The sequence below is a fragment of the Erpetoichthys calabaricus genome, chromosome 18, assembly GCF_900747795.2.
Source record: "Erpetoichthys calabaricus chromosome 18, fErpCal1.3, whole genome shotgun sequence".
NCBI lineage: Eukaryota > Metazoa > Chordata > Cladistia > Polypteriformes > Polypteridae > Erpetoichthys > Erpetoichthys calabaricus.
Window position 1 is genome coordinate 16,850,145 of NC_041411.2, and position 27,642 is coordinate 16,877,786.

The 27,642-nt window shown below is 40.1% G+C and overlaps 1 protein-coding gene across 1 annotated transcript in view; it reads left to right on the forward strand.

The window, feature by feature from the left end:
- Window positions 1-27,642, forward strand: part of msi1b (musashi RNA binding protein 1b) — a 68,948-nt gene that overhangs the window by 33,345 nt on the left and 7,961 nt on the right. Inside the window, 8 exon segments of the mRNA XM_028824813.2 lie at window positions 7,922-8,014; window positions 19,138-19,186; window positions 19,807-19,889; window positions 19,978-20,095; window positions 22,330-22,410; window positions 25,568-25,624; window positions 26,229-26,297; window positions 26,686-26,840. Of these exon segments, the coding sequence (XP_028680646.2) occupies window positions 7,922-8,014; window positions 19,138-19,186; window positions 19,807-19,889; window positions 19,978-20,095; window positions 22,330-22,410; window positions 25,568-25,624; window positions 26,229-26,297; window positions 26,686-26,840 (705 nt within the window).

Here is a 27,642-nt window from a genome sequence, read left to right on the forward strand (position 1 = left end):
CTTTGATCCCTCAGGTGGTACTCCATCAATCATCACTCATCAATAGCTGATATAATCACAAGGGCAATGGAAAACTTTGGCAAACCTTTGTCAAGCACCATAATACAGAGTAACATTCACAAATGACACTTAAAACTGTACTGTACAAAAAAGAAGCCTTATTTTAACCATGTCCGAAGAAGTGGAATTGAATTCTCTGGGCTCAGAGACTTCTATGATGGACCATCACATAGTGGAAATATGTATTGTGGTCAGACAAAGTATTCCAGATCTTTTTTGGAAGAAATGGACGCTGTGTGCTACAGACAGTTATCAAGAGCAAGTCCAACAGCAAGGATCTGGTTTGGGGTTGTGTCCATGCCCTTGGTAAAGGGACTTTATACTTTTGTGAGTACATTGAGATTTTAGAGCAACATATGCTGCCTTCAAGGTGACATCTTTTCCAAAGACATCCATGCATTTTTCAAGAAGACAATGTAAAACCACATTCTGCACATATTACAAAGGCATGGCTGCGGAAGAAGAGGGTATGGGTACTGGACTGATCTGTCGGCAGTCCTGACCTGTCCATAAGTAAAGAACGTGTGGAGAATTTTGAAATGAAAAATGCAACAACGACAACTCCGTACTGTTGCACACCTTAAGACGTGTTTGCAGGAAGAGTGGGACAAAGTAACACCTGAAATGCTTCATTACTTGGTATCCTCAGTGAGAGTGTTGTAAGAAGGGATGTCGACATTGCAAAGTGGTGAGTGTACATTAACAAATTAAATGAAGTTGACCAGACAAAACATGGGTTGTAAAAAAACCTTAGGTTTGTACGCTCTGCAATTACATAAATTTCAGAATCACTTTTTTTTTTCTTCTTTTATTTGCATTTTCCACACCATCATAATTTTTTCTGAATTAGGGTTGTATTTTATGTGCTATATATACTTTTTTTTTAATCTGACATAGCAGAGGCAGAGGCATTTGGGTAGCTAATGTGTTATTGATGCACACCATGTTAAGTCTGTATTCTTTAAACCAATGCTGGTTTAACTCTGACATGAAGTCTGCAAATTCTCCTTGTGCTGGTGTGCAGATTGTCCTTTTTTTCTGGTTTACTTCCACAAACTGCTAATTTGCCCTGGTGGGCTTCTGCATCCCCTGTCATTGACTGGAATTCTATCAACACTGACCCATTGATTACAAGAATTGCCTCAGGCTTGTTTTGCCTGCACAGGGAAAATGAATGGATAGAGGTCTCTGTTGTTAGAATTTTTTTTTTGGTCGATATTGTGGTCTGTAGCTTTTGTAGTGGAGGAGTGAGTTGCTTTAATGAACGGGAGTTGCAAATGCTTAAAAAACCAAGCACATTAGGATTTGAAATTATTTGAATTGGTAAAGTGGGATTAATTTTTGACCCTCATACTAATTTTTATTATTTTGTTCTTTGTTATACTACTCTAAACATGTAACTTCCATAATACTCATCTATATTTTCCAGTAGCATTTTATTTGGTATACCATTTTCTATAAAGCATTTTATATAGTACCTTCACTAGTAAAGTCTCATCGCAAAGCAATTAATAAGATTCTGTTCTAATGCTTCCTGTATGTAATATTAAAAATGTGCATTGACTGTCAATTAAGTGACAGTGGGTGGACTGTTTAGGGAGTCCATAATTGTGGAGGTATATGTGGCTATATTGACTGTTGAGAGGAAAGGTGTTGTCAGTTTAGGGTGAGAGTTGGTATAGTGTGAATAGTGTTATTGACTGCTAAGTAAATGTGGTCAGGTTAAGGAGCATGTGGTAATTTTTATTTACAATTAAAATTGATGCAGCAGCATTCTTTTAGTTAAACACTACTCAAAGATGGTTATGTAAAGTGGAAGTGCATTTAAGGCAAAGCCACTTATTTTAAAGAGTCATGGCAACCTGTAAGAAACTATGGAGTTATGTAGATGAAGCAGATACCTTGAAAATAAACAAAAATTGTATTGGAATTAGATATTGGGACAAGTTAGCTAATGAAATGAGCATAATGGACTGCTCTTGTTTGTCGAACTTCTTATATTCCTAAGGTAATTAAATGTTGTGTGTGTGTGGGCAGCAGGTTTAACTGCCATCCGGTACAACATGGATAGTTTTTATTGACTGCTGACTAAATGTGGTCAGTTTAAGAAACTAAATGAAAAATTGTAATTACAGTTATTTAGGCTTTTGTGTGTGAATTATTCATGGATCTCAGGTGGTAGTGTGGTGGTATGTGTGCACTTAAATACTTTCTGCCAGGTGGCATACTATGGATGGATTTATTTACTGGCAACTGACTGTGGTCAGTATAAGGAGCTGAACTGAAGTTTTTAATTAAGACGTAGCGCGTGGGCAAGTTGGGGGAGAATAGCTGTAGCAGTATTGTCACATGTGTGCTTACATGTCCTAGCAATGTGTAGCATTTTAAGTAGTGTAGTGACATGTAAGGAGTTATTTGGTAGTTGAGCAGAAATGTGCTGGCAATTTAAGGTGCCAGATGTTATAGTGTAAATAATTTTTATTGGCTGGCAGCTGAAAATGGTCAATTTAAGGAGCCATGTGAAAATGTTATGTTCTGGTAATTAGATAATAGAATATAGATAACTGGGTGAATCCAAAAGTAGTGTCATAATTGCAAGTAGTTTTGTTGACTGGTTGCTGAGTTGCTGTGTGAGGGCAGTTTTGTGACCCAATAGCAATATAGTGAGTTTAGGGAGAATTGTGATAGGCTGGTATGGTATGGGCTAAGTAGTAGGTGTGAGTTTCATTTAAGCTGCTGATAACAGTATGGTGATGTGAGAGCAGATTTATTGACTTAAAGCTTTGTGGTTCTCAGGTGGGTTGTTTTACTAAGTCTGCTAAGGAGCCTGTGTTGCTGGTTCAGTTTTCCTGCCTCATTTAGCTGGAATTGTGGAATCTGGGTAGCTTAGAAAACCCAGCAGACTTCTGGTAGTGTTGGATCAACTTAGGTGGCATTACATTAACCATGGAAATACAGTATGTTAAAGTTGCCTTACTATGATATGGTCCTTGTAATAGTTCCTCAGAAAGCCATCAGGTGAAGTCTTCAAGTATAGATGAAATGGAGGAAGTTTAGGTACCTGATGCTTTTTAATTTGGCGATAATTCTAAGCACAAATCTCAGGTTTGGTTGTGTGGAATTTTTTAAACAGCTTGATGGTAGTTCCAATGCTTTGTATTGAACTTGAGGATCCTTTCCATGATGTGGTTCCAAGGTGCTTTCTTATAAGACCTCATAATCCAAGTATGTCACTTATATTTTTGAAGCCAATTACTAAATTGGAAAGATCTTTAAATCACTTTACATTTTAATAATCATCCATTGTATTTATTATCTCCTTTCCCATTTTTTGAAAGTAGTTATGTCCTTAGCTAAGTGATAAGAGCACACTTCTGAAGATCCTAAAAAACCAACACTGGGTTAGCATTGCAGGACATACTTCATAAATGAGTGGACATCAGAGTTTAAAATGCACACTTATCAGGTTATGTCAGTTGATTTTTAGATTGCCTCTTTATCATATCCTCTATAACTCTAACTGCTTTATTAATAGGAACTTAAACTGCAACATTAATATTGAATAAAACCCTGCATTCATAAATTTTTGATAATTGCAATAAATGTTTTCCATACATGGGTTTCAGAATCCTCTCAGGGTCCACTTATGAATCACCTTATTATATCTGGTTACTTCTTTATACAGTGCTAGGACAGCTTGATTCCATTCCAAAGCACAAAATGGTCTTGGTTGGGGTTCTACTGAAAAAGGGGCTCATTACATTGAGACTGGTAGCCACACAAGCCAATTGGAGGGTTGTTGAAAGATTATCACAATAGGTGCTGCTGAGTGTGTTTCCTGGTGTTATAATTTCTTACAGTGGGTAACTTATAGTGAATTGGAGTGAAGGAGCTATGTGGTGAAAGACATGGCAGGGTCAGGTAATCATGTAGGCAGTTTTTCAGGGCTCCGAGTTATTAGTGGAGTAGGCCTTATGCAGACCTCCAAGGGGTATGCACAGAGAAGCTAGTGAAGAAATCTTTGACCGTTCTTCTGCTGAACAAGCGAGGAGGAATGAGGATGACTCATTTGCGTGTCTTATGAGCAGCACAAGTGAGTCTGTCAGTTAAGGCAAAGCAGGACTCAGCAGGTTGCGGGTAATTGGTGGTGGGGGAGTGGACGGTGAAGAAATTGGGTTAATTCGGTTAAGTAATTGGATGACAGAAGGCGCTTTAGTGTCAGCTTGGGCTTTTTTCCCAAAGACCAAGGGAGCCATCGATAGGGATTATCCCTGAGCTTGCAATATGAGGCAGCCTTGTAATTAGGGGGGCCTTAACTTACGGCTTCCTTAGGATAGTAAAAAGAGGGGCAGCACCACTCTTGAAGTTGTCTATCTCTAACACCCCAGAATCCCCACCCCACAAAATCCTATAATGTTGTTAGAACAGGTCCCAGGTCATAGCACATTTTTCAGCAACCAGAAAAATAACTGCTGGTTCCTTCATACAAGTGTGACTGACATTAGGAGCTGAGATGTGTGTGTAACCCATCTGTTGCAGATTTCTGCCTGTCAGCATTTAAGTGATCACTTTGGCACTAATTATTAATTTAGTGCTCTCTTTCAATATGATCTGGCTTTCACGTCTTCACACAACACGCCTAAAATCCAGATGCTGTCTGCTGCTTATTATTTGCTCCTTTTCAATCTCGTGCCGCGATAGTTTAACAAAAGGCGTGCAGCGCAACAGGAAACATTGGCTTTTCCTGCCATGCCTGCAGTGTAATAAATCAAAAATAATCCTCTGGACAAACGCAAATCATACCAAGTGAAAGCTGGGAGCAGACAAATGCCTTTCCTTTGAAAATGACGAATGCACAGTCCATTTCCTTTTTAATTTTTATGCTTTTTTGAAGGCTGTACATACAATGTTTATATTAGATAAAACCTGCATAATATTCAATTTCCTGTGCTTAAAGCAACACAGCAAAGATGGCCCTTCCTTTTTATCTAAATGGGGAAATAAAATGAAAAGGTCATAGGCTTCTTTCATACTGAACACCTAAGTGCTTTACAGCACAATTGTGTTTGTAATTCTACAGCTTGAATACAGGAAGGTTAAGTGATTAGCCTGGGGTCACAAGATGAATCGGTTGAAGTTACTGAATGTTGAAGCCTTATGAATTGCAGTCTAACCCTTTAGCCTCTAGGGGGCCACACTTCTGACGAAACCATATACAATCTCTTTGGGTTGGCTAGGAATCAAACCTGGACAAATTGTTTTAAATGCTCAGTAATACACCAATATTTTCTTTTCAAGAGTAAGGCTGTCTCATATTTCATGCAAATTTCTACTCAAGGAAATTTGTAGAAACGTTACTGGACTCTCATTCAAGAAACACTACCTTATTGTATTAGACAAATGAGTGAAAACTAGAACTGGAGGTCCTCCTAAGGTTATTACCAAGAAAAAAAAATTTTACACTCTTTGGAGGGACAGCTGTCTTTGTTTTTTGTAGAGGAGAAAATTGTCTTGATGACAGGTGCACACATGTAAGCAGTACATTTAAATTAAGCTTCTGATAGTCAATAAACACTGACAAAGACTGTGGGCTTAATTGAGCTGGTTAAAATGTTGTAGACCCTTAAACTAACTGTAAGAAACATAGATACGTATGGAATGAGGTTAATAAGAAGTCAGTGAATTAGTAAATCTGGAGAATGATTTGCAATGAAAGGTGTCTAGTTAAGGAGAAGATGGTTGGATTGCAGGTGGAAGTTCAGTAGGTGATGAATTTTGAGAAAATTAGCAATGAGAAGAAAGGCTTTGGTGACTTCTGTTTATTTTGGATGAGAACAAACTTATGACTAAGTGAAAACACGTTAAAAAAAAAATAGACTTTTGACTACAGCATATTTTTCAGAAAGTAGGTTTGAGGGAAGGTGAATAGTTCAGCAGTGAATATATTTACATAAGAAACACAAGAAATGTGACAAACAAGTTGAGAACATTCAGTCCATCAAGTCTGTTTGTTTAGCTAAACCTAAGCTGTCCCATCATCTGATCCAGAGTCGTCTTCAAGGTTGTCAAGGTTTCTGCTTCAACTATATGTCTCATTTGTGTGTTCCAGAGTCTCACGACTCTGCATAAAGAAGTGCTTCCTGGCTTCAGTCTTAAATGCACTTCCCTTTAATTTCCATTGATGTCCTCAAGTACGTCATTTCCCCTTAAGCTGAAAGAATGTTGTTGGATCTACTTTATCAGGGCCTTTGAGGATTTCAGATACATGGATTAATTTCTCACGCAGTCAACTTAGTGGCAATTGGATAGTTTGGCAGAGAGGAAACTTCACAGTGACGGTGAGACAGCATCCTTAACAAAAAAATTGGCTAATGACGTGAATAAACTTGACAGTGAGCAGACAGTTTGCACAGACAATGTTGAATTTGTGTTCCTTAAGCTCTAAATTCTTTTGTATTCCTAGACCGTTCATGTCCTCATTTTGTTTCTTTAGCTATATATGCACCTTTCACTGTGCATGTTTTCACTGTTGCCTTGAGACCTTGTTTGACTCCACAGCCTTGCGTCTTGCATTGATGCTTTAGTTCAGTTTACTTTGTGCAGGTCTCTGGTGATCTTCAAGTAAGCTGTCTTTGATTTCTCAAGTCATCCTTGGACAATTCTGTAGGTTACAGTTTCTGACCCAAATGTTCACCTTAATGTCCGTATAGTAGCTGGAGAACCAACTGAAGATGAAGTATGTTGTGTTTTGAAGGACTATGAAGGAAGGTGTAGCTTTGCTATTGTTCAGGATGGTAGTCCGTGGGTTAGCATGTTGATATACAAAGTATGAATATAAATCACAGGAAATGGGGACTTTGAGAGCTGACCTTGAAGTCGCCCCACCCCACCAAATGGTTAATCCAAGTCCTTATGGAATGCTTAGACTTTCAACTTGTCACTAAGCAGCCATTTTGCAGTACTCATGATTGGGTATGTGCTTGGGTGACCCTTGATTGAACCTTAAAACTTTGCTGAAATGTAGTTAATTTCAAAGTCTGCAGTTAGGGAAATATTTAGAACATCTTCTTTCGTTCTGTTCTTTTTTTTTCCCTTGTGTATGCAGGTGAATCCCTCCCCCAAGTTGAAGGAGAGGATGGGAACTTTTTTTTTTCCCATTCCTAACCCCCCCCCAGTCTTACTTTTTTGTCCTTTGTGACAGATGGTGCAGTTGAGAAGGTCATGACCTCCAGTAGTGGTCAGGCAGAGATTAATGGTCTATGGCTCCTCCTTTCTGCACTGTCCATGTGGCCTCACTGGGTCTCCATGCTAACTCTTGTGAATGCTGAAAGGAATGTGTTCTCTAGTGTGCTGAGAGTGGGGGCTGGGCCCTAAAGTCTGGCCTGAGAGGCAGCTTGGGACATGTTCAGCACTTTAGCTGTGTCAAGACTCTGGCAGAATGAACGCTCAGACACTGCAGAAGTAGTTAAGTCATAGTGGCTTGGTGTGTGACACAATGATCAGGAGGCCCAGGAATTGTAGTTTGACAGAGAGAACTATGAGGTCCTGGGACCTAGTGTGACATAAGGACTGAAAAGACCACAAAGCCTAATGTGACAGAAGAACTGGAAAGGTCCCAGTACCTTATGTGACATGAGGAGTAAGGCTTAGTGTCAGGTGCACACTGGCAGGCACTTGGGTTCGGTGTGCAAATTGGAAAAGTATAAACTCTCTGTATTTCAGTTTCAGAAATGTTGAAGGTGAACAGTGGACAGACCAATTTGTCAAAGACAAGGGCAATGTTAAGGAGTACTCAAAAGCAGTGTGGTCAATAAGGTCTGATGCTAGTTTTCCAATTTTCTTCTTTTTTCTGTTATTACAGTTGGTGACCCGGACAAAGAAGATATTTGTAGGAGGCCTGTCGGTAAACACCACCATTGAAGATGTGAAGCAATACTTTGACCAATTTGGCAAGGTGGGTGTGTGTTCTCTCCTGTCCTAACATGACCAAGAGAAAATGTCCTGGCTTTTTGCCACTACTAGCAATGCATCACAGACTCCTCAGCAATTGTACACTTGATCAATGCCTTGCCTTAAAACCCATACATTGTCTATATAAAAGAGGGTGTTGGGGAGTACATAATTAGGCACTTAATTAGAACATAAATTTCTTATTTTGTAAAACCCTTTTATCATTAGATTTTCGAGTCTGTGATGGCTTGGCATTGGCTGGGGTGGAACAGATGATTGATCTTTCCCTGTGCTCTTCACTAATATAAACATCCAAAGTGCCATTTGTGATCAGAGATCAGCACTAGAAATGGCTAACTGATGTGTTTTTTTTTTTTTTTAAATTTCAGCTCCACTGCTTTGTTAATCTAGCAGTGTGTGCCACAGGTGCTATTAATATCTAATTGAAGCTTTGATCCTATGGTGGCAATGAAATTCTAACCATAGCTATCTCACCAATCCAATTATGCATCCGTTACATCCTGGGCACAAGTAGCCAAAATTGGTAGAAGGGCTGCATTATTGAGAAAGAAGTAACCCTTCAATCTGTGGGATCTTGCTAGTTTTATTTTTCCGTGTTTGGTCTCCCCCTCCAGTTGCTGGAATTGTATAGCACATGTCTTGACAATGGCCAACAATGCCGCACATCATGGGACCTATAAGTTGTAGCCGACTTCCACATGTTCAACATGTTTGGTTGTCTCTTTTACCATTCTACTTCTCTATCTCAACCCGGACCCAAGGTCCTTGGCAACCCGAATTTTGGGGGCTGGTGAGGCTTTTTGCTCATAAGGGTGACCAGCGGATTATCAGAGCTTGAACTAATCTGATCCAACAGCTGTGAGGGGCCTCCCTCCTTGGAGCTGTGGTTGCCACGGTGACAGGGCCTTGTGGAGCTGTCCCAGGCAGGGTCTATTGTTTAGGCCTAATTCATCTCTGGCACGCTATAACCCTCCAAATGGGGAGAACTAGAATAGGCATGAGGAATGGGGAGTGAGGTGGGGGTGCAAAGAGAAAGGGAAAATGTCAGTGCACTCAGCAGGGGAGTATTCATTAAGAACAACAACAGCAAAAAAGAGTTAACGGTCAGCGCCGGAATGGCTGCCACTCAGACTTAGTGCTCTAATGTTCGAAATCGGTCAGCCGCCATTGGCTAGCTACCTCTCTCCAGCTCCACAGCTTGGTAATCCCATCCCAGTTGCTATGGTACCCAGAGCAGTGCCTGTGTGTGTATGTGTGTGTTTGTGTGTGTACGTACATGTAAGGCTGGTTGGGGCAGAAAGTGTCTCTCTGGTTGCTGCACTACGTCACGGAAAACTGTTGTGAGTTTACATTTGTATTTTTTTTTAAATAAATAAATACAAATAAAAACACTCCACCCTGTTCTTTGCATGGTTGCCACCAATGTTATGCTGTACCTCATATCGTCCCTTTATTCATTTATTTGTTTGTTTTTAAGGTTATCTACTATTAAACAAAAAAGAAAAGAAATTAATTTGTTTTTAAAAGTTCAGAAAGCTGCCACACAAATATTATTAGAAGTGATATTCGGACAAGTAGAATAGCTTTGTCTAAACATCTCCACTTGGCTAAAGCTTCAGAGGAAATCTCTCTTTTTCAACAATCTGAAGACGTGTTTCCGGACTTTTCTGTTTTATGTCAAAAGGCTTCCTTGCATCAAAAGGCATGTGATGTTGTTAGGAAGAACTATAACTTGTATTGTGTTTGAGTGGCTGTTTGCTGTCCTTCCATTGTAAAGCTCCTCATGAGCTTGCAGTGAAAAATGGGATATAAATCGTGTTTGCTGTATTCCAAAAAGGACATTTACTCCAATACTGTTGGATAGGGGTGCAGTAAAGAGAAGGTACAAGAGACTGGCCTCATATTTTGTCTGTTTCACTGTATGTGTGGAATTACATACTCTCTAAATTTCTATCCCATCCCAAAGACATATAAGGCTGACTGGCAACTCTAAATTTGCTTGGCATGAGTGAGTATAGGTGTATGCCTGAATGAGCATGCCCACCGATGAACAGACATTCAATATGGGGCTAGAACCCAGTGTTGCGAAGATAAGCTTTGGCTTCCTTATCCCTAAAATTGGAATATTGTAAGGTGGATTGCTGGACCTATGGTCATCTCCGCCATATCTGGGATAGCCATTGAATGAGGACAGTTTTGGGCCAACTACTGTAGCCATCTCTGTGGTTTTAGTTTTTACTTTTGGTAATATGTTTGGGGCTTTGATAATGTTCAAGTCTAGCCCTAGTTTTCTGCCTCCTACTCACAAAAAATGATTTTTGATTGTGGCCTGGTTTTTTCATGCTGCTCTCGTTTCAACTGCTTTGCTTCTTTTTTTTAAAAAAGATAATAAATATGCACAAGAATGAAGTTATGTCCTGTATTTAAATTGTTGTAATAGGTAGCAGGTGTTTTAGGACTTTTGTGTAGGACTTGTTTTACATAGCATTCTTAACGCTGTTTATTTCATTTCTACGTTATAGTGGGTCCCAAAGTCTATCCCAATAACTTCACACACAAAGTTGGCACCTTTCCATGACTGAGTTTCATTGCATTGCAGGACATACTTACACATCTCCACATTCACATGGGGTTAAATTAGAATCATCAGTTGTCTAACAGCCTTGCATCTTTGGAAATGTGGTAGGACAACAGACAGGCATGGTAAATATGTAAACTCGACACAGACTGGATTTGGGGCCTAAACCAAGGATGCTGGACTGTGCCACTCCTGAGCTTATTTTATTATGATAATCATTTTTTTTTTTAGTGAAAGGAGTTCTAGTTGTGATTTTTGACAAAGCTGGGTGTGTCACTCTTTGCCTGTGCTGCCAGATCCGGTATATGCATCAGTGCTTTGGACGATTATTAATGACCTGTTCAAAATCCTGCCAGATGGCTGTAAGTGGATAGCAGAGAGAGCTGGGCACCTCTCTACTGGTGATAATGGTTTAATGAGACCTTCCAACATAGCTACCATGCCAGCAGGTTATACCGTTGGTTTGACAAATTGTCCCTTATTTGTAATTGATTTGGCTTGGCCTTATTGCTTCTTCGTTGTCTGATGAAGGGAGTGACTTAGACTTGTAATGCATGGAAAGTGTTATGCCAAGGCTATTAGTAGCATCATCTTCTGGGTGGGCTGTGACACACATTTAAAAAAAAATAGTGTTAATATTGCAAGGCCTTGTCGCTCCTTCACAGGGCTCAAGTTACATGTTTTGTTACTAACAATACAGATTTTTGCACTGTGAATTGTCTGTAGAGCTATTACCTGTCTATACAGTTTCTAAAGTATAATGGACAAGCCTATCCCTTCATGGCAGGAACCTAGTTAACAATACATACACCAGTGACTGAAATAATGCTCCATCCGTACATTTATACGTTTTGAACCAGTTTCTTTATGTGACCCCGGGCTAATCACAATAGCACTGTACACAACATAGGAATCAAACCTGCCTTGTGTATTGCAAGGCAGTTTTCATGCACCCCAGAGTTTACTTAGCATTTCAAAGAATATGGGAAGAACATTCAAGCTTCACACAGATAATTATAATTATGATGCATCCAGTAAAAGTTTTTTTTTCATCATTTTAGTTTTTTTATAGGTTAGAGATTAACATTGTGTGTGGATACTGCAGTCATTTTCTTAATGGTTTAGTTAGATACTCTAACACTTTTCAGTGTTTAGTAATTTGGTGATCAGCCCTGGTACCACAGTCATATTTTGAATGGTCCAAATAGGTAGCCCAGCTCTGCTCACATTTTAAAAACTGACTGGTGATGAGACTGGGTATTGCCAGTTTGCCTTCAATGGTTTATTTAGGGTGTCTGAATCCATCTGGAGATTAGTTTGGTGGTAAATCTGTCTCTTGCCCTGTTAATTTTTTGTTATTGTTTGTATGGCTTAGGTACAGGCTTTGATATTAGTATTTTGTTTAATTGTGACAGAACCACCTGACACCCACTTTAGTTAGTCAACTAGTTTGGAGCTCTAAAGCTATCCACTGATTAGTAATGGGGACATTCTGGACCCGTACTATGTCCTGTTTCTGAATAATGCTCTGACAGTGCATCTCTGATACCACTCAATGGTTAGAAATGACTTGTGGCTAACCTAGTTGCATCCTGAGCTCTTAGGTATTTAGCTGATACTTTAGAACACTTAAACAGATAGATATATAACTAAGTAAAACTTGTTGATGCCAAGGGAAGTTGCAGTGTTAGAGCAGCAAATACATAAAACCTAAACCAAATAATCTAAAACAAGGCTGTGAGATAGATAAAATAATAATGCCCCTTATCAAATTAAGATTAGTAGGTTAAAAATCTGAAAGGAGCCTTGCCTAACCATAGCACATGTTTATAGTATCAAATGATAACTGATTAAAAACTTCCTGGTGAAATGTGGTAAAATCAGACTTGTGTTAAAAGTGCTCAAAAGGTTGATGAGGGTGCCATGCGAAGTATGTGAGGCACTCTTCATGATACCCAGTAGCCCAGCCGAAGTTTTCTGCCTACACCAATTGACTCGAGCCCCCTCAGGAAATATAGTTGCCTCTGGCCCTTTTTCTATTACGTTTCTAGTTTCTACTATTGTGTATCAAAATATTTTATGTCAAACATCCAATTATTGTCTGAACTTTGAGTCTGGCCAGCAAGTTTTATTTAGCTTGGTGTTGATGGTGGCAAGAGAGTGGTAGAGTAAAGATAAGCACTTGCCTTTAGCTTGTCAGATAAGTGCAATTATGTGGCTGTGTAAATTGTGGAAAGTGAAGACTCTCATCTTGCGTGTTAAAATCTTATACCACTTGTTAAGTGAATGTATGAATTACTTTTTTCTTGATAGACTTGTGCATGCTTAGAGCACCTCAAGTCAACTACACATAAATGCTGATAGTCGCACAGTTAATATGACAAGTGCGAGCACCTGATACCAATTTTTTTTTTTTTTTTTTTAAATAGCGGATTCCAATTACAGAGAGACGGGGCGTGATTAGGTTCGAGAGCGGCACTGAGGAGCGGGCTGCCAGCATGGTGTAGAGTTTCAGTCTAGAAGAGTGAATAGCTGGGATGGCTACGCCTGTAATCCCCTCTCTAATCGCCCATTCACTTGGCCAGATCACAGAGCCTCAGTAGGCCTATTGTTCTATGGGGCTTGGCTGAGCCAACCCGTGTTACTTGAAAAATCTAAGTGTTCAGGAAATGGGGCAGCCGGGTTCATCTGCATAATCATCATTGGTACCAGCTAGGGGACTGTATGTTCACTTATTTTTTAAAACTGTGGTTTTAACTCCCTTTCAAATTTTTGAGAAGCGACATACAGTATGTGTAGCATGTGAGCATGTTACAAGACAGGCTGTACACATCTAAACCCCCCACTATCCTCATCTACTGGAACTTAAGTCGATGTATTTTTATTTTTTTTATTTTTAAAAAACTGGTCTGAACTCGGGACCACTCTTCAAGTGTTTCCAGGAGGCCTGGGGATGGTGGTGTTGAAATGTCACTGCTGGATAGTACATCCCAGTCAGTGGATCTTGTAGCTCTTCTATCTTTTTACAAACTGGCAGAGGGTCAGCACTGCTGTTGACCTTTCAGAAGTCTGGAGACTTGACCTGTTCAGTGCAACACACCACACTAGCTACCCTGGAGGGAAGGCTGTGATTTTCCCTGAAATACTGTACATAGGTTTATATATTTCAGGGCCCCTGAAAGCCTACCAGCTTTGAAAATTGTATGTATATTTTATTGCATTATATACTTTAAATACAGTATATATAATATACTGTAAATATATACACACTAAAAAGGTCAAAAGGTTTAGAATACCTCAGCCTTTTCGGTTTTTATGGAAGTGCACGCATTTTAATGTCTTAATGGTTCATGAAATCAAATCATAGAACAAATAAATAAATGCCAAATAAAAAAAAGTTTTTGATTCATCAAAGTAGCCACCTTTTGCTGATATAACAGCCAAACTGTGGTGACCCTGTTGATTCAGAATGCCAGTGCAAGAATCCCAGACCGTCACACTTCCTCCTCCATGTTTGATAGTTGGTGTCACACACACAGGAACCATCTTTTCACTAACTCGATGGCGTACATACACCCTGCGTGATGTGAAGATTGCAAATTTTGTTTCATCGGTCCTTGAAACTTTCTTACAGTCTTCAGTAGTCCACAGCCAGTATTTCAAGGCCCTTTTTTGTTCTTTAAGGAATGGCTTGCTTACTGCTATTCACCCTGTCAAATGTGCAGCAAAAAGTCTCCTCTTCACAATAGAAACTGAGACTTGCTTTTTTGACCAATGTTAAGCTGTGCTTGAAGCTGTTGTGCTGTGAGGCACCGATCACACAAGCTGTTGACCCTCAGAAACTTGTCTTCTGATTGGGTGGTGACTTTGAGTCTGCCAGATATCTTCCTATTAGTTTCTTCCAGTTTCCAGTTGCCTTTGGATTGTTAGGACGCTGTACTCAATGACACTTTAAAAAAATTTTTGCAGTATCTCGAAATGAAAGGCCTACTCTTCTAAGGGTAATAGTACTGTCTCATTTAATTTATTAATTGTCGTTTTCTTGTCATTATCACTACAATATTGTCCAAGTAATTCGGAGGGTGTAGTAACACAGTCTGTTGCAACTCTGCTTTAAGAGAGACAGAGGATTTTTAAGTAATCAACAATGTTGGGGCACCTGTGGAAATTGTTTGCTTCAACTTGCAAGGCTTAATTTATTTTAATTCCTGCAGAATATCTGTAGGTTGTAACCTATTAGTTGTTTCCTGAACAAGGCCCATTTATAATACTCTGAAATTTATTTACTTATTTATTTATTTTGTTTTTGATAACCTGAACTTTACATTTAAACCACAAGCAGTTTACTGCTTACCTTTTCACCATTTTAAGTCATTGGTTGCATTTCAACTGATTAAATTTGATGAAACACTGGAAAAACTGAGGTGTTCTGAAATTTTTGACCGACTGCATTTCGGTCATAATATTGGGGATCCTGAGGTGGTTCATTGTGTAGTGGGTGCAGCAACACGCTATTACTAGTGCATGCTCCTAACCTACTCCACCTCCTCCTCCTCTCATCCCGTGTCCACAGTGAAAATTGTCCATGCTAACCAATAGCCTCTTACAGTTGTATGGAGATGAGTGAATATTCACCCATCAGTCTCTTAAATCAACTGCATTACTCAAATGATCAGCTAATTGTTGCACCAGCTTCTGTGTTGCTTCTTTGACCTGACCTAAGTGACAGAGCACATGCTCCCCATCACCTTGTCTAGGATGTGAGAATGATGTTTTTTTTTTTTTGCGCAAGATGTTTGTCTATCCTGTGCCCACAATGAGAATGTACATGCTTCTCATAAGACCTTGAAAAATGTTCAAGGTGAGTAAAGAATGTTACCTCTGCATCTTTGACCTGTTACACCAACAAGTAAAGCGTTTTGATTTTATGCCAGCATCCTTAAATATAGTTAGTCATCTTTGGAGGTGATAGTTCTGAGACCATCAGGCTGTCATTATTTTTTTTTTTTAATTTAACAAGACTGGGGCTTATGGTCAACATACAGATTCTCATTCCTAACAGAACAGGGGCTAAGAGACTTTCATGCAAATTATAGTGCACTGGACCTATGTTTCAGTCTTAAAGACTCCATGATGCACATGAACCTTGTTGACCAGTCCACATTTAGTGGGTAGTGCCCAATCAGTAATACTACAATATAGTGTCACATACTATTTTCCCATATTTTCTGTGCAATAGCACACATATTAGAGCTTCCAGAGTAATAGAGGGAGTACTTCCAGTCATTTTTTGGACCTATCCATGTAGACAAAACAGCAGCCATCCATTTTTTTTTTTTTTTTAATTTACACCTGTCAGAAGCTGTATGCCAGACTATGACTCTACCTTGCCCCCGATGAGATCATAATGGTAATACGGCAGCTGCTCTGTCCTGCTGTGTGTGCACTGAGAGTGCAAATGCTACCCGTCAGACTCTTGGACCTCTCCATGGAGAGAGAATAGCATCCTGGCAGTCTGTCTGACCTGTCACTTTCACATGATAATCTAGGCTGTGTGCCAGCTACTGGGGCTGCCTCGGCCATAATGAAATTATATGAGTTGTGTATGAGTCTCGGACCTGCCACATACAGTATATAAGTGTTCTAACTGAACTGTATTGTCCACAGATAGATTGTAGAGGTTAGCCTTCAGGACATACTCGGCTGCAGTGTTCTGTGTATGCCATCCTTTCATTCCCATCCTGCCCACAATTAAATTGCATAGGCAAGTCCATCAGTTGATCAGACCTGTTTTATGCACAGGAAGACCTCCAGGGGCATGTGCTAGAATTCAACTGTTAGTCTTAATGCATCATCCCAAAAACAATTCTGTTGTCTTTTAGAAAGTGCCATGTTCACAATGGGCAGCAACATGCAGTGGACATGTTGGTGCAGCTGTCTCTTTTGGACTTTCCTCTTGGTAGCTGATTGAGAAAAATTTAAATACTTTTGTTAATAATGCTGTTTTGTTTGATATCCAGCATGTCAGGTGTCTATAGCTGCTCGAACCCTCCCCCATGTCAGCTAAAGGACTGAACTTGATGAAACTTCTTACTGTTGCCAACTCATTCCCTGCCTCTGTCTCTCTGTATCCCTGTGCATATAAACAAATGTTGGGTGATGTTAAGTATAGATGGGTACACTAATCTGTAAAGGTTGTTTATGGCAATCATAAGATCTGCTTTAAGCAGACTGAACACAAGGGCTGTCCATCACCCTATAAGGGTACAACATGCAGAGAAGAGCATCTGTTTCATACTTGATGAAAATTAAAAAAGATTAATAATAAAAAGCTGAATGGAACTGGAGAAGCCAAGTGGGAGTGCTCAGCTTGTAGATCCGAGAGGTCACCCAGCTCGAGGAAATGAGCAAGCAGGGAACGAGCCCTGTTTGCAGAGAGCTTTGCACAGTGCCAGCAGACAACAAAGAAACTGGGAGCTTTTGTCCCGCTGTTCCCGCTTAACTGCTCCCTGCTTTTCAATCTGGTGCTGTTTAGGGGGGTTGGGGGGTACAGTTTTAGGCGTCTTATGGAAATTCTTTGTTCCATCACCATAGCAACGGCAAACTTTGGCGAAGGGGAGTCACCACTGGGATAGAAGCACAGCATTTCTTAGAGGGGGGAAAAAAAAGGTTAGGGGATGATGCATCAAGACTTCTCTGTCTCTAAACCCTTCTAACCCTATTGAATTCAAAACTTTCCATCCTGTCTGGTATGTAGAAAACTATGGAGGGGCCTGTGTCAGGATTGGATATTGGACTTCGGATTCGTCTAGCGAGATTACCTGGCTTGAGCTTAATGCTTGATCCACTGTTCAGTACATGTGTTAGGGAGCTTCAAATAGGCTTGGACATTTCACTTTGAAATAGGTGTACTTCTTCATTTGTTTTTTAATGTCTGTCTGTTAGAAGTCAGAAGTTTAGTAAATTAAGATTAAATTTTATGAATGTAAGCAAAGACTGTGGGTGTCTCGCATTCTTCCTGTAGACAGCCCCTAATGATCTCTTTAGTGCAGTGTTGAACAGTGAAGATTAACAGGTTAGGCCTCAATACAGCTTTGGGATAATTGATGTAAGATTAGCATTTCTGAAGCATTCATCTGCATGCAAACTCAATAATAGTAAACATCTTGATCTGCTATGTAAAATATCATGATTGAACTACAGCATAGAGCACCTGTGGATGGAACTACAGTGAGTCTCTCTAAGATTTTTCTGCCAGACTTAGAAAGAGAAAGCCACCTACTCTTGAGTGATGGTTGATGGCTGCAGTCTGCACTGTTTTAGTTTGGAACAGCTTCTGCTAGTTGGCCAGTTTATAGAAGAATCCTCCCAACCAACTGTCACATACACGAAGTGGAATACAGAATAGAATGGAATCCCTTTCCCGCTATCACACGTTCACTTCCGGCCTCCTCTGCCACCTTCATTATTTTAATTTACGGTTTCTTAATCCCAGTGTAGAGAGATTTCTGATATCCGACTATCCCTGTCTACAACCTATCTATTGTATGCAGCTTGCAGTCACACGATATTCTTTAATTTTTTTTAACCTAACCATGGTAGTTCTGCAGTTTTTCCTATCAGACTCCCAAGACACACCTTTGAATTTTTAGTGTGACAACTGCATGGGCCTAAATGATTGCTGGTGTATGTGTCCCAACATCCACAGCAGAATTTGGCCACTGTATATTTACAGTATTGGACCTGCCCATGCTCAAGCTTTTCAGGATTTTTCTGTTGGCTAAATTTATTTTTGTTATTACTATGTATCTTCTCAACATTTGTTTTTTTGATAATTTTTTTTTTGGTTCTTTTTGGCCATTGTGCTGATGGCATAATTTTGTGTTTAATGTCACATTTGGAATCTAGGAACACCTTCCTGCACGTGAGTCAATTGATGAAGTGTCAGATGTCATCTTATTTAAACCTGAAGGAGAGTCATACACATTTATGCTTACTTTAAAACTTGAAAAAGGCTGGCTCTCATCAAAACCCAATTTGTTTAAAATTTTTTAAGTGTTGCAAGTTATTGAATAATTATTCACAACTACCATTTCCACTTCTCCTTTTTACTAAAATGTACCTGATTGATTGACCCCAACTTGACTCAAGGTTAAAATTTCTGTTTTGCTTGTTGTAATGTCTCCTGCCAAGTAAATAAAAAGCAGCAATTTATTATTTTTATGGAAAGACACCCTTGCTGGCACACATCTGTAAACCAAACATACTGAAACAATTGGATTACAACTTTGAATCTGTAACACAGCTGCTGTATGGAGTAAAGGCTGTATTTTCAGATTTGCACCTATTTTAGTTATTCTTGCTGGTGGGGAGTATAACAACTCCAATATACATAGAGTTCACTGTTTTGTTCCACTAAATTCTTTGCAAATGTTAACTCAAATAAAAAAAATTGTGTTTTTATTTATTTTAATTGTAATAATATAATTACATATAATAACAATATATAATTTATTTGTTTTCTGCAGGTAGATGATGCAATGTTGATGTTCGACAAGACAACTAACAGACACAGAGGTGCGTCTAGCAGAGTTTTTCTTTAATATCTCACATATTCTGGATAAGAATCTCTGGGGGTGTCCCGTGAAATCATTTATACAACTTTCTAAGCCAAACTGGCCTGAGGTGGAGTGGCATATCAGATATTGGTACAATAGAGCTAGCATCATTGGGGAATGGAGTTCTGTTGGACACTCTTGGCTCAACTTTTTGGAAGGATGAGGTGACCAAGCAGAAAGAGGCTGGTCTAATTAGACTTCCTAGTTAATCAGAGCTTAGACACTAAACCTCTTTACGCATCCAGCTGATGGATTGACTGTGACGGGCAGTGGCTCAGTGTTAATTCCTCTCTGGGAGGTGTGGGGGAAGGGGGGTGTGTGGATGGGAGGCAGTTGGTGCTGAGTCAGGAATTTTAGGAGAATTAGAGAACACCAAGTTGAGAGCAAGGTGTCTGAGCTGAAAAGTGGGTGTCCCACATTGAAGATCTTGAACATGTAAAGGCATGCATAAAGCCAGGTGGACAGCACGAAATGGGGTTAAGAAATAAGTGGTGCAACAAGGGGTGGAGTCGCAAAGTTTGAACTAGTCTGGCAAATAAAGCTTCTTCAGTAGCAGTTTATTTAACTTCTGTTTTTCAGGGTTTGGGTTTGTCACATTTGAAAATGAAGACGTAGTAGAAAAAGTCTGTGAAATTCACTTCCATGAAATCAACAACAAAATGGTGAGTCAAAGGAGTGTTGAATTTGCTGGGGGGAGGAGTCTCTGCCATATCTGGTCATGTGTTATTGACACCAGATTTTCAATTGCAGGTAGAGTGCAAGAAGGCCCAGCCTAAGGAAGTAATGTCACCAACTGGCTCAGCACGGGGTCGTTCACGAGTGATGCCCTATGGGATGGATGCCTTCATGCTGGGCATTGGCATGCTAGGTAAGGGGTCTTAAGTCTATTCTGTCCAAATGTATAATCTACATTTTTGAGAGCACCTGGGTCTGGAGTGAAATTGTAGTAGTCAGGATTATATCATATCACTCGCAAAACTTGCAGTGGCTATCATGTTTCATCTGTCTCTGCAAAAGATGTATAGTACTGCATTTGTTGGGCTCAAACGTTTAGTGTATTGTGAGGAGTGTTCCAGTAGGACAGTGAGGTTTGTAGAAGTCGTGGCCTGTCAGAAAGGGAAAAGCCATCGGCTGTGGATGCCAAAAGTGATTCACTGAATTGGGACTCTGGAAGCTTTGGAATAGGCCTGTTCATCTTTCTTTTGTAGATGGCCCAGATAGAGTTCAGAAGAGTCAATTGGCCAGTGGTATTTTTCCTCTTCTTCTCCTAGTACTCTGTCATAGAATTTAATGAGCAAAAAGTGTGTGGCTTTGAAATGTTAGTTTTAATATAATTCTAGTTATGGGTGGAGAGAGGGTACAAGAGAACCTCCTAGTGGTTTATAAGCAAAATGGGCATGGTTTATGGCAGGAAGATTTTATTTTCAAATGCTAATAAGAACAGTACATTCTCAAACATTCAAGGTAGCTGGTGCGACCACCAATCCTGGTAGTAGTATTGTGTGCAAGGTAGGAGCCAAACTTAGATAGGAGTTCAGTCTGTTGCAGCACCCATTCCCATACACTGCTATACCAGCACTTTCATACTAGGCTAATTTAGTATTGTATGTGTATAGGAAGTCAAAGTATATGGAGGAAAACACATATGAACATGAGAATCCACAGCATGAGATTGAAACCCTCATTCAGTGTGGCAGCAGCCCTGACCCTGTGTGTTGCCTTCAAAGTCAGTTTCTTTTTAATTTTTTGTGGGTGTCATTAACAAAGTGTCACTGGATTCAGGGACCTCTGTGGCTCCAGAAGGTCTCAGCATTTCACTGGTTACTTAGCCATGGGTTGTCTGAAGTACGGGGGACTGTATAGAGCAGTGTTGGGAAGACCTGAAAGCTCCAGGTAGGGAAATTTATGGAGGGGTTGAACTTTAAAAGCATCAGGGAGCAGAAATGTGTGGGGTGGAAACTGGAACACTGGTTACTTGGGTATCTGGAATGCTGGATTTGGCATCTCAGATACGCTGGAACAGCGTTTAACAAAGAGCTTGTGTTGCAATGTCACTTTCTCTGTGAATACAAATGCCCCTTGAGTTCATTTTACATTCGATGCTGTGTTATTTGCCAGGCTCTTTCTAAAATATTATAAGGATGCCGCCTAAAGAGCATCTAACTAGGAGGACTTATCACATCACAATGGCTACTTAGACCTGTCTGTACTGGTATTTCAGGAAATGGAAAACCCGGTAGCTTGTGTGTAATGTGGATACTTGCCCACAAAGACAGTCCAAAGGATGTCAGGCATGCTTTTTCAGTCTCCTATCAACTGTCAGGTCCATATGAATGTACTAATTTGTCCTTCAGCAAAAAACAAGAGGCATGTTCTTTTTTTTTTTTTCTTCTTCTTACCTGTATTATCTTAGCCTTCTCTCTACTCTTTGTGATGCAATAGTGCCATCTGCTGGGGAAAAACACTTACGGAAATCCGGTGCTGAGGGAAAAAAAAACAGTTCAATAGTGCTGAGCTAAGTAACTACCCGATTATTTTCTAGGTGTATTATATATAATACAGTGAAAGGAGAGTGCCCAGTGGTATGTCTGCCCACACAGAACACATGTTAAGGAGTCCTCTTCTAATGTAAAGAAATACATTTTACCAAAGGGGCATAAATAAAAAGGAACCAAACTCTTGTCTTCCACTGGGCCTGTCTTCACGAGCAGTTGCCCTGTCTATCTCGATTTATGGCCTGTGTTCTTCCTGCCAGGGAGCTTTTGATCCAGGTCTCTTCCTTATTCTAGGTTTATTGAACCTCCTTTTCTGGAGGTCTGGGAGTGGCTCGTTTAGTTACAGAGTCTCAGGCTAGAACTTCTGTTGTTTGTGATTTTTTGGTGTACCCAGTGTAAGGACCAGGTCTCTAAGGTAGCTGTTGCCTTTCTGTTAACCAAGGGATCTTGTGATTTTTTTTTTTCCCTAGCCTTTCACGGAGTGTTTTTGGTCTCTTGCTCTCTCTCTCATAAGGACCTGTCTGCTATCCTGCGTTATTGTGATACTACTCTTTTCCCTTGCATCTAAGAGTATTTAATCTTCTAACCTCTCTGCTTGTCTCTGCAGGTTACCCAGGCTTCCAGGCAGCTACCTATGCTAGCCGTGGATATACTGGCCTCACTCCAGGATACACCTACCAGTTCCCTGGTGAGTAACATTTCCATTTGTCACATGGATTCTATAGACAGAAAAGGAATGAGTTGCTTCATCCCTGAACCCCAACCCCCTGCTGTCCAAGGATTATGACATGTAAAATGCCTTCTCATAATTGATATCCTGAGGAGCCTCCCAGAATGGGAAAGGAAGCCAGATGCTGGGCTGTTGGGGGAAGAGAAGAACTGTGGTGTCAATTGTAGCAATAATGAACAATAAAGAACACATGGCAAGGGCCACCCGTGTCACAGGTCCCATACACAAGCGCACACACCTTCATGCTCATACACACATTTGTCAAGGTTGATTTCCCTGCCTATTGACTGCTTGTAAATTTCATGGATTTTATTGATGTAAGTCATGTCAGTCCAGCCAGATGTGCAGACTGGGGAACTCAATTTTTTTCTTTACTTCTAAATTAATTCTAAAATGGATCTACTGCTGGCAGCGTATTAGACACTCTGAAACATAAATCCTGTGAGAGAATTTCAGGGGCACACTTCTGTGCAGCCCAGACAATGAGCAAGTGTTATAGTGTGCACCAGGTTGAATTGCTGAGAAGCTGAGGGGCTTTTTAATATTAGTGTGTTACAGTGCCTTAGTTAAAGTTTGGGTCACAGTTTAGGTCATATACACAAAATTCCCGAAGACATTGTAAAGTTTCGCTCACTGTTATAGAAATGGGAACATACAAAAGGATTCTTCTGTTTGTAGGTGTATTGTACATAAACAGGCTCAAACTAGAAACACCTTGCTCTGGAACAGTTCAAAAATATACTGTATTAAAATAAACATATACTCAGAATATTGACATATAGTATTTGCAGAAACTAGAGTTAACTCCATAAACTTGGGTTTCTGTAGATATCTGGGGTATACAGGCAGAGATGCAACCCTATCATATACTGCATTTCACTTAATATATACAACCTTGGCTGTTATGTCGATATATTTGCACAGCTGTTATAAATTCTGGGGTACACATAAAAAAAAAACAAAAAAAAAAACAAATAATACAGGTAGTAGTAGAAGTATTGTTACCACACCATGTACACACTTTCTTGGCTTATTGTACTCTTAGTCACTAATATGTACACAACACACATGGGTCCAGTAGATATTGGGCTGTAGACAACACAAACATTCTCAAATGTAATGTTGGAGCACCAGTATCAATCCATTAGGTACTGATATTCGTGATGCTTACACAGTCCTAAGAAATATCTTGATTCCTACAAAACATGCACACACACACACTGTCTCTCAGCTCATATGTTGGTGTATTTAGGAAACCACTTCAAAAGCTGGTATTCTCACAATGCACACTTATCCTTGTCTTGTATTTAATTGCTCCACAGCCCTATTAGACACCTGCATTTACACTTGCACCCATGTATTGTTGATAGTTATGTAAATATGTGCTTTAGACCAACACGCTTGGCAAATACTAAGCCATTAACACTCATGTGTACACTGCATAAATATAAACACACATACACATCTTTTAGGTGATATTTGTGTACAGCTGTACAAATCCAGCAAAAGGAGGTGTACATACTACAAACCCACAGCTACAGCAAATATCAAGCTATATAAAATACACAGATATCCTTAGCTGATAATTATGTGTAACTGCGCAAACTCAGCAAGTTTGGTTTATAGGGTCATTAATGTCACATGTATGGAGCACAGTGAAATTCTAATTTGCATGTGCTAATCAACAAGCAACATGTCATCACTCTCCAGTGTGATTAATTAGTGTATATAACTACCCTACCTCAAAATTGGTGTCTTCCTTACCTAAAAAAAAAATCTCATACTCATGTCCACACTGCATGCACATGTCCAGTAGATACTGTGGTGAACATTGATACATTCAAGTAGATGGTACTTTATTTGTCCCAAGAGGGAAATGTTTTCTTTATTGCAACAGAACCCCCTGAAGTACACACTAGAATTACAAGAAGAATAAACCTTCTGCCTTGGCCAAAGATAAAAGAGCAGTCAAAGTGAGACATTATAAAGGTGTATTGTAGCAGGTGTAGAGGAGCCCCAGTAGCAATTCTTGACACACATCTGCAGAATAATTTGATGTCTAAAAGTCCTCAATGCTAGTGTGTCAGGAAGATGGTGTGCATCTTTGTTCATAATGGCCATCAGTTTTGTCTAAATTCTTTCCTCTGCTCCTACCGCCAGCAGATCCAGTGTGCATCCCATAACTAAGCATGCCTTATCCACTTGTTATTTCAGTGGGCCTCTCTTCAGGTGTTACTAATGGCTTGGCACAGCATATTATGGAAAGTTGCACTGGCTATTGCATAGTTATAAAATAAGTAAAGAATGTTGCTGCCGAAATTAAAGGAACATGTTGCAGACACAGCAGATACTAAGGCACACACTACATACATATATACTCAGTTACTAAGCAGGCATAATTGTAAACCTTCACCAAATAAAGGCGTGCCTTAACACTACAATGCAGCCTTAATGTCCAGCAGATATTATGGCGCACACACAAACACACAGCCATAGTTGATATTTTAGTATATTGAAACACCAGTCTGTGGAGTAATCGCAACAGAACCACCAGTCTAACACAAAGCCCTAGCAGATACTGAAGTGCAAACAACACGTATGTAACTGATCTTGTTTTATTTGCATAAGTTGAGGAAATGCTGGTTTAAGCTTGGCTTACGTTTTTCCACTAGATAATAGGTTTTAATAGTGCAGAAACACTTCAGGTAGATAACATTGCTGCATATAAGCAAAGACCCATTAGATATTGGAAGTCATGCACAAACAGACAGCACAGCCACATACGGAGTTTAATGGGTCCTGGCCTATACCCATGAGAGCTACAGTTTATCAAAGTTCCATGTACACAGACCTACTAACCATGAGCTACACTTATAGGCAAATGAGTGTACAATGGCAAAGACACCCTTGCACTGGAGCTCATACTCAACCTTACAGCCCTTCATGTTTGTCCACAATTCCCGCCGCTGCCACCATTTTTTGAGGTGTTGATAGTAATGGTCCTCAATTCCTGGTGCTGGAGCTAGGTGCTGCCCCTTAGCTTGATTTCCCCACGTTTCTGTCTCTCTGGAATCTTTCCTACATTTTTATAAGATTCTCTAAATTTCTATTCTAGAATTCCAATTAGAGAGGACCCCCCTTCTGACTTCACCCCACCCCCCTGAGATGGCAGGTCAGTTGAACTTCCTGAAATTTACAAGCAGCATGCTTCTTCTCAGTGTTTTTGAAGGTGTTATGGGTATGATGTGGGTGGGGCTGGGTGTGAGGGTGATGTTGCTGAGGGGGTAGTGCTGTGGGATGAAGTTATACTCATTAACTATATGCCAGCCAGATGCTGTGCCGTGCTCCTGTTGGGGTTCCTCAAGCATTCTGGTTTAGCCTGGATGTGAACAACTGCATTTGCAGGGAGCCTGCCCTGACATTGTTTGCAGGGATTGTTTTATTTTCACAGGTGAATGTTGGTATGATTTTTTTTTTTAAAGATGTCCCATGGATGATATAAATGTTAACATAAAGGGAAAACAAATAGCAAATTTTGTTTCATGTGTTGCAATTGAGGCTGCATAAGCAGAATTTTTGTTTTCTCAGCTGTTAGTCGGAGTGGGGGTTTGGGGGAGAAGGGGGGTTGAGAGTCGATGTTTTCTTGATTGTCTGCATGCAGTTTTAAATACAGGTCCTGTTAAACCAGGAACGATCAGTAATAGACGCGATGTTCTCGCCTGCAGCGTTGCTCACTGGCATGGAAATGAACAGCGCCTGTTTTCGTTGTGTTTCAGCCATACCCCTGACAGCATACGGCCCCATGGCGGCAGCAGCAGCAGCAGCAGCAGTGGTGCGAGGAACAGGTAATGGTAGCGTTGTTCGGAAAGAGAACTATTTACTGCCTGGCTGTTTCCCTGTTAGTACCCCAAGTTCAGGGCACCAAAATGAGTTTCCATTAATATCTTTTTCGATTTTAAACTATAGCATGAGAAACTGGGGTGCTTCTTAATACCAGTAATATGTTACACCTGTTTGTTAGTTTATGGGGAAGCCATATAACGGTATTGATGATGACTCCCTCTGTGCCCTTGGACCTGTTTTCTTCTGTAGAACCAGAAGGACAGGCAGGACTGGGTAGTACAGTGGCATTTTCTGTGTCAAGCGAGCATGCCTAAAATGTGCAATTCATTGAATGTTTGGAAGACCCTGTTCATTCCTTTTACTCCATTTCTTCTTCCTCTTTTTTTTCAGGTTCAACTCCAACACGCACAGGGGGTTTTCTTGGAACCAGTAGCCCGGGCCCGATGGCTGACCTTTATGGAGCGGCCAATCAAGAGTCTGGTGTCAGCAGTTACATCAGCGCTGCAAGTCCTGCTCCCAGCACTGGATTTGGGCATAGCCTTGGGGTCAGTTCTGAATTTAGCACTTAAAGACAGAGCGAGTGAGAGAGATAAAAGTTGTATTTACCCTATAAATGGAACAGATGTGTGATCTGGATCAAATTGTCCTTTTCATAAGGTAATACAAATCTAAATAAGTCTAAAGGGGCTGGCATGTGATTTATGTCAGATGGAACTGTAAAGGCTACATGGAATCTATTGCCAGTGTGTCCTGAAAATTACATTTACAAATACATTTACAACGTGTGTACCTGTTACAATGTACACACTTCTCTCTATGCTGTGGTTTCTGTTACACAGCTGAAAGAAAGACAATATATGTGAAAACATCATTGCACTAAATGCAATATTATTTGAAAACGAACAGCGTCAGATCGGGTATGAATTTATGCTGGAACTGGAAATTCTCTGATGTGGAATCAGTTCTGTATGGTTGTGGGCGTGGGTGTGAGTGGTGGACATAACTGGGAATTACTGTGAATATGCGTGGTGTTTTGAGATAATGAATAGAGCTGCAAATTACAGGTGCTTGTTCAGTGTAAAAGGAACCATAGCACAGAGAGGTGTGTACACTGTAACAAGTACACGTCGTAAATGTAGAAAGACGCTCCTTGGGTGAGCTATAGTGCGTCTTTATGTGAAAACAGCAGTGTCAGATGGGGAGTGTCTGATGATTGCATATAACGCTGAAGTTACTGCTTTTTACTATGCTTTCCTCTGCATGTCCTGGAGTACAAAAGAAACAGCAACATGTGGGGACTGGCAAGATTGGGGGAAAAAAAAACACGCAGTCGTATGTATCGTGATA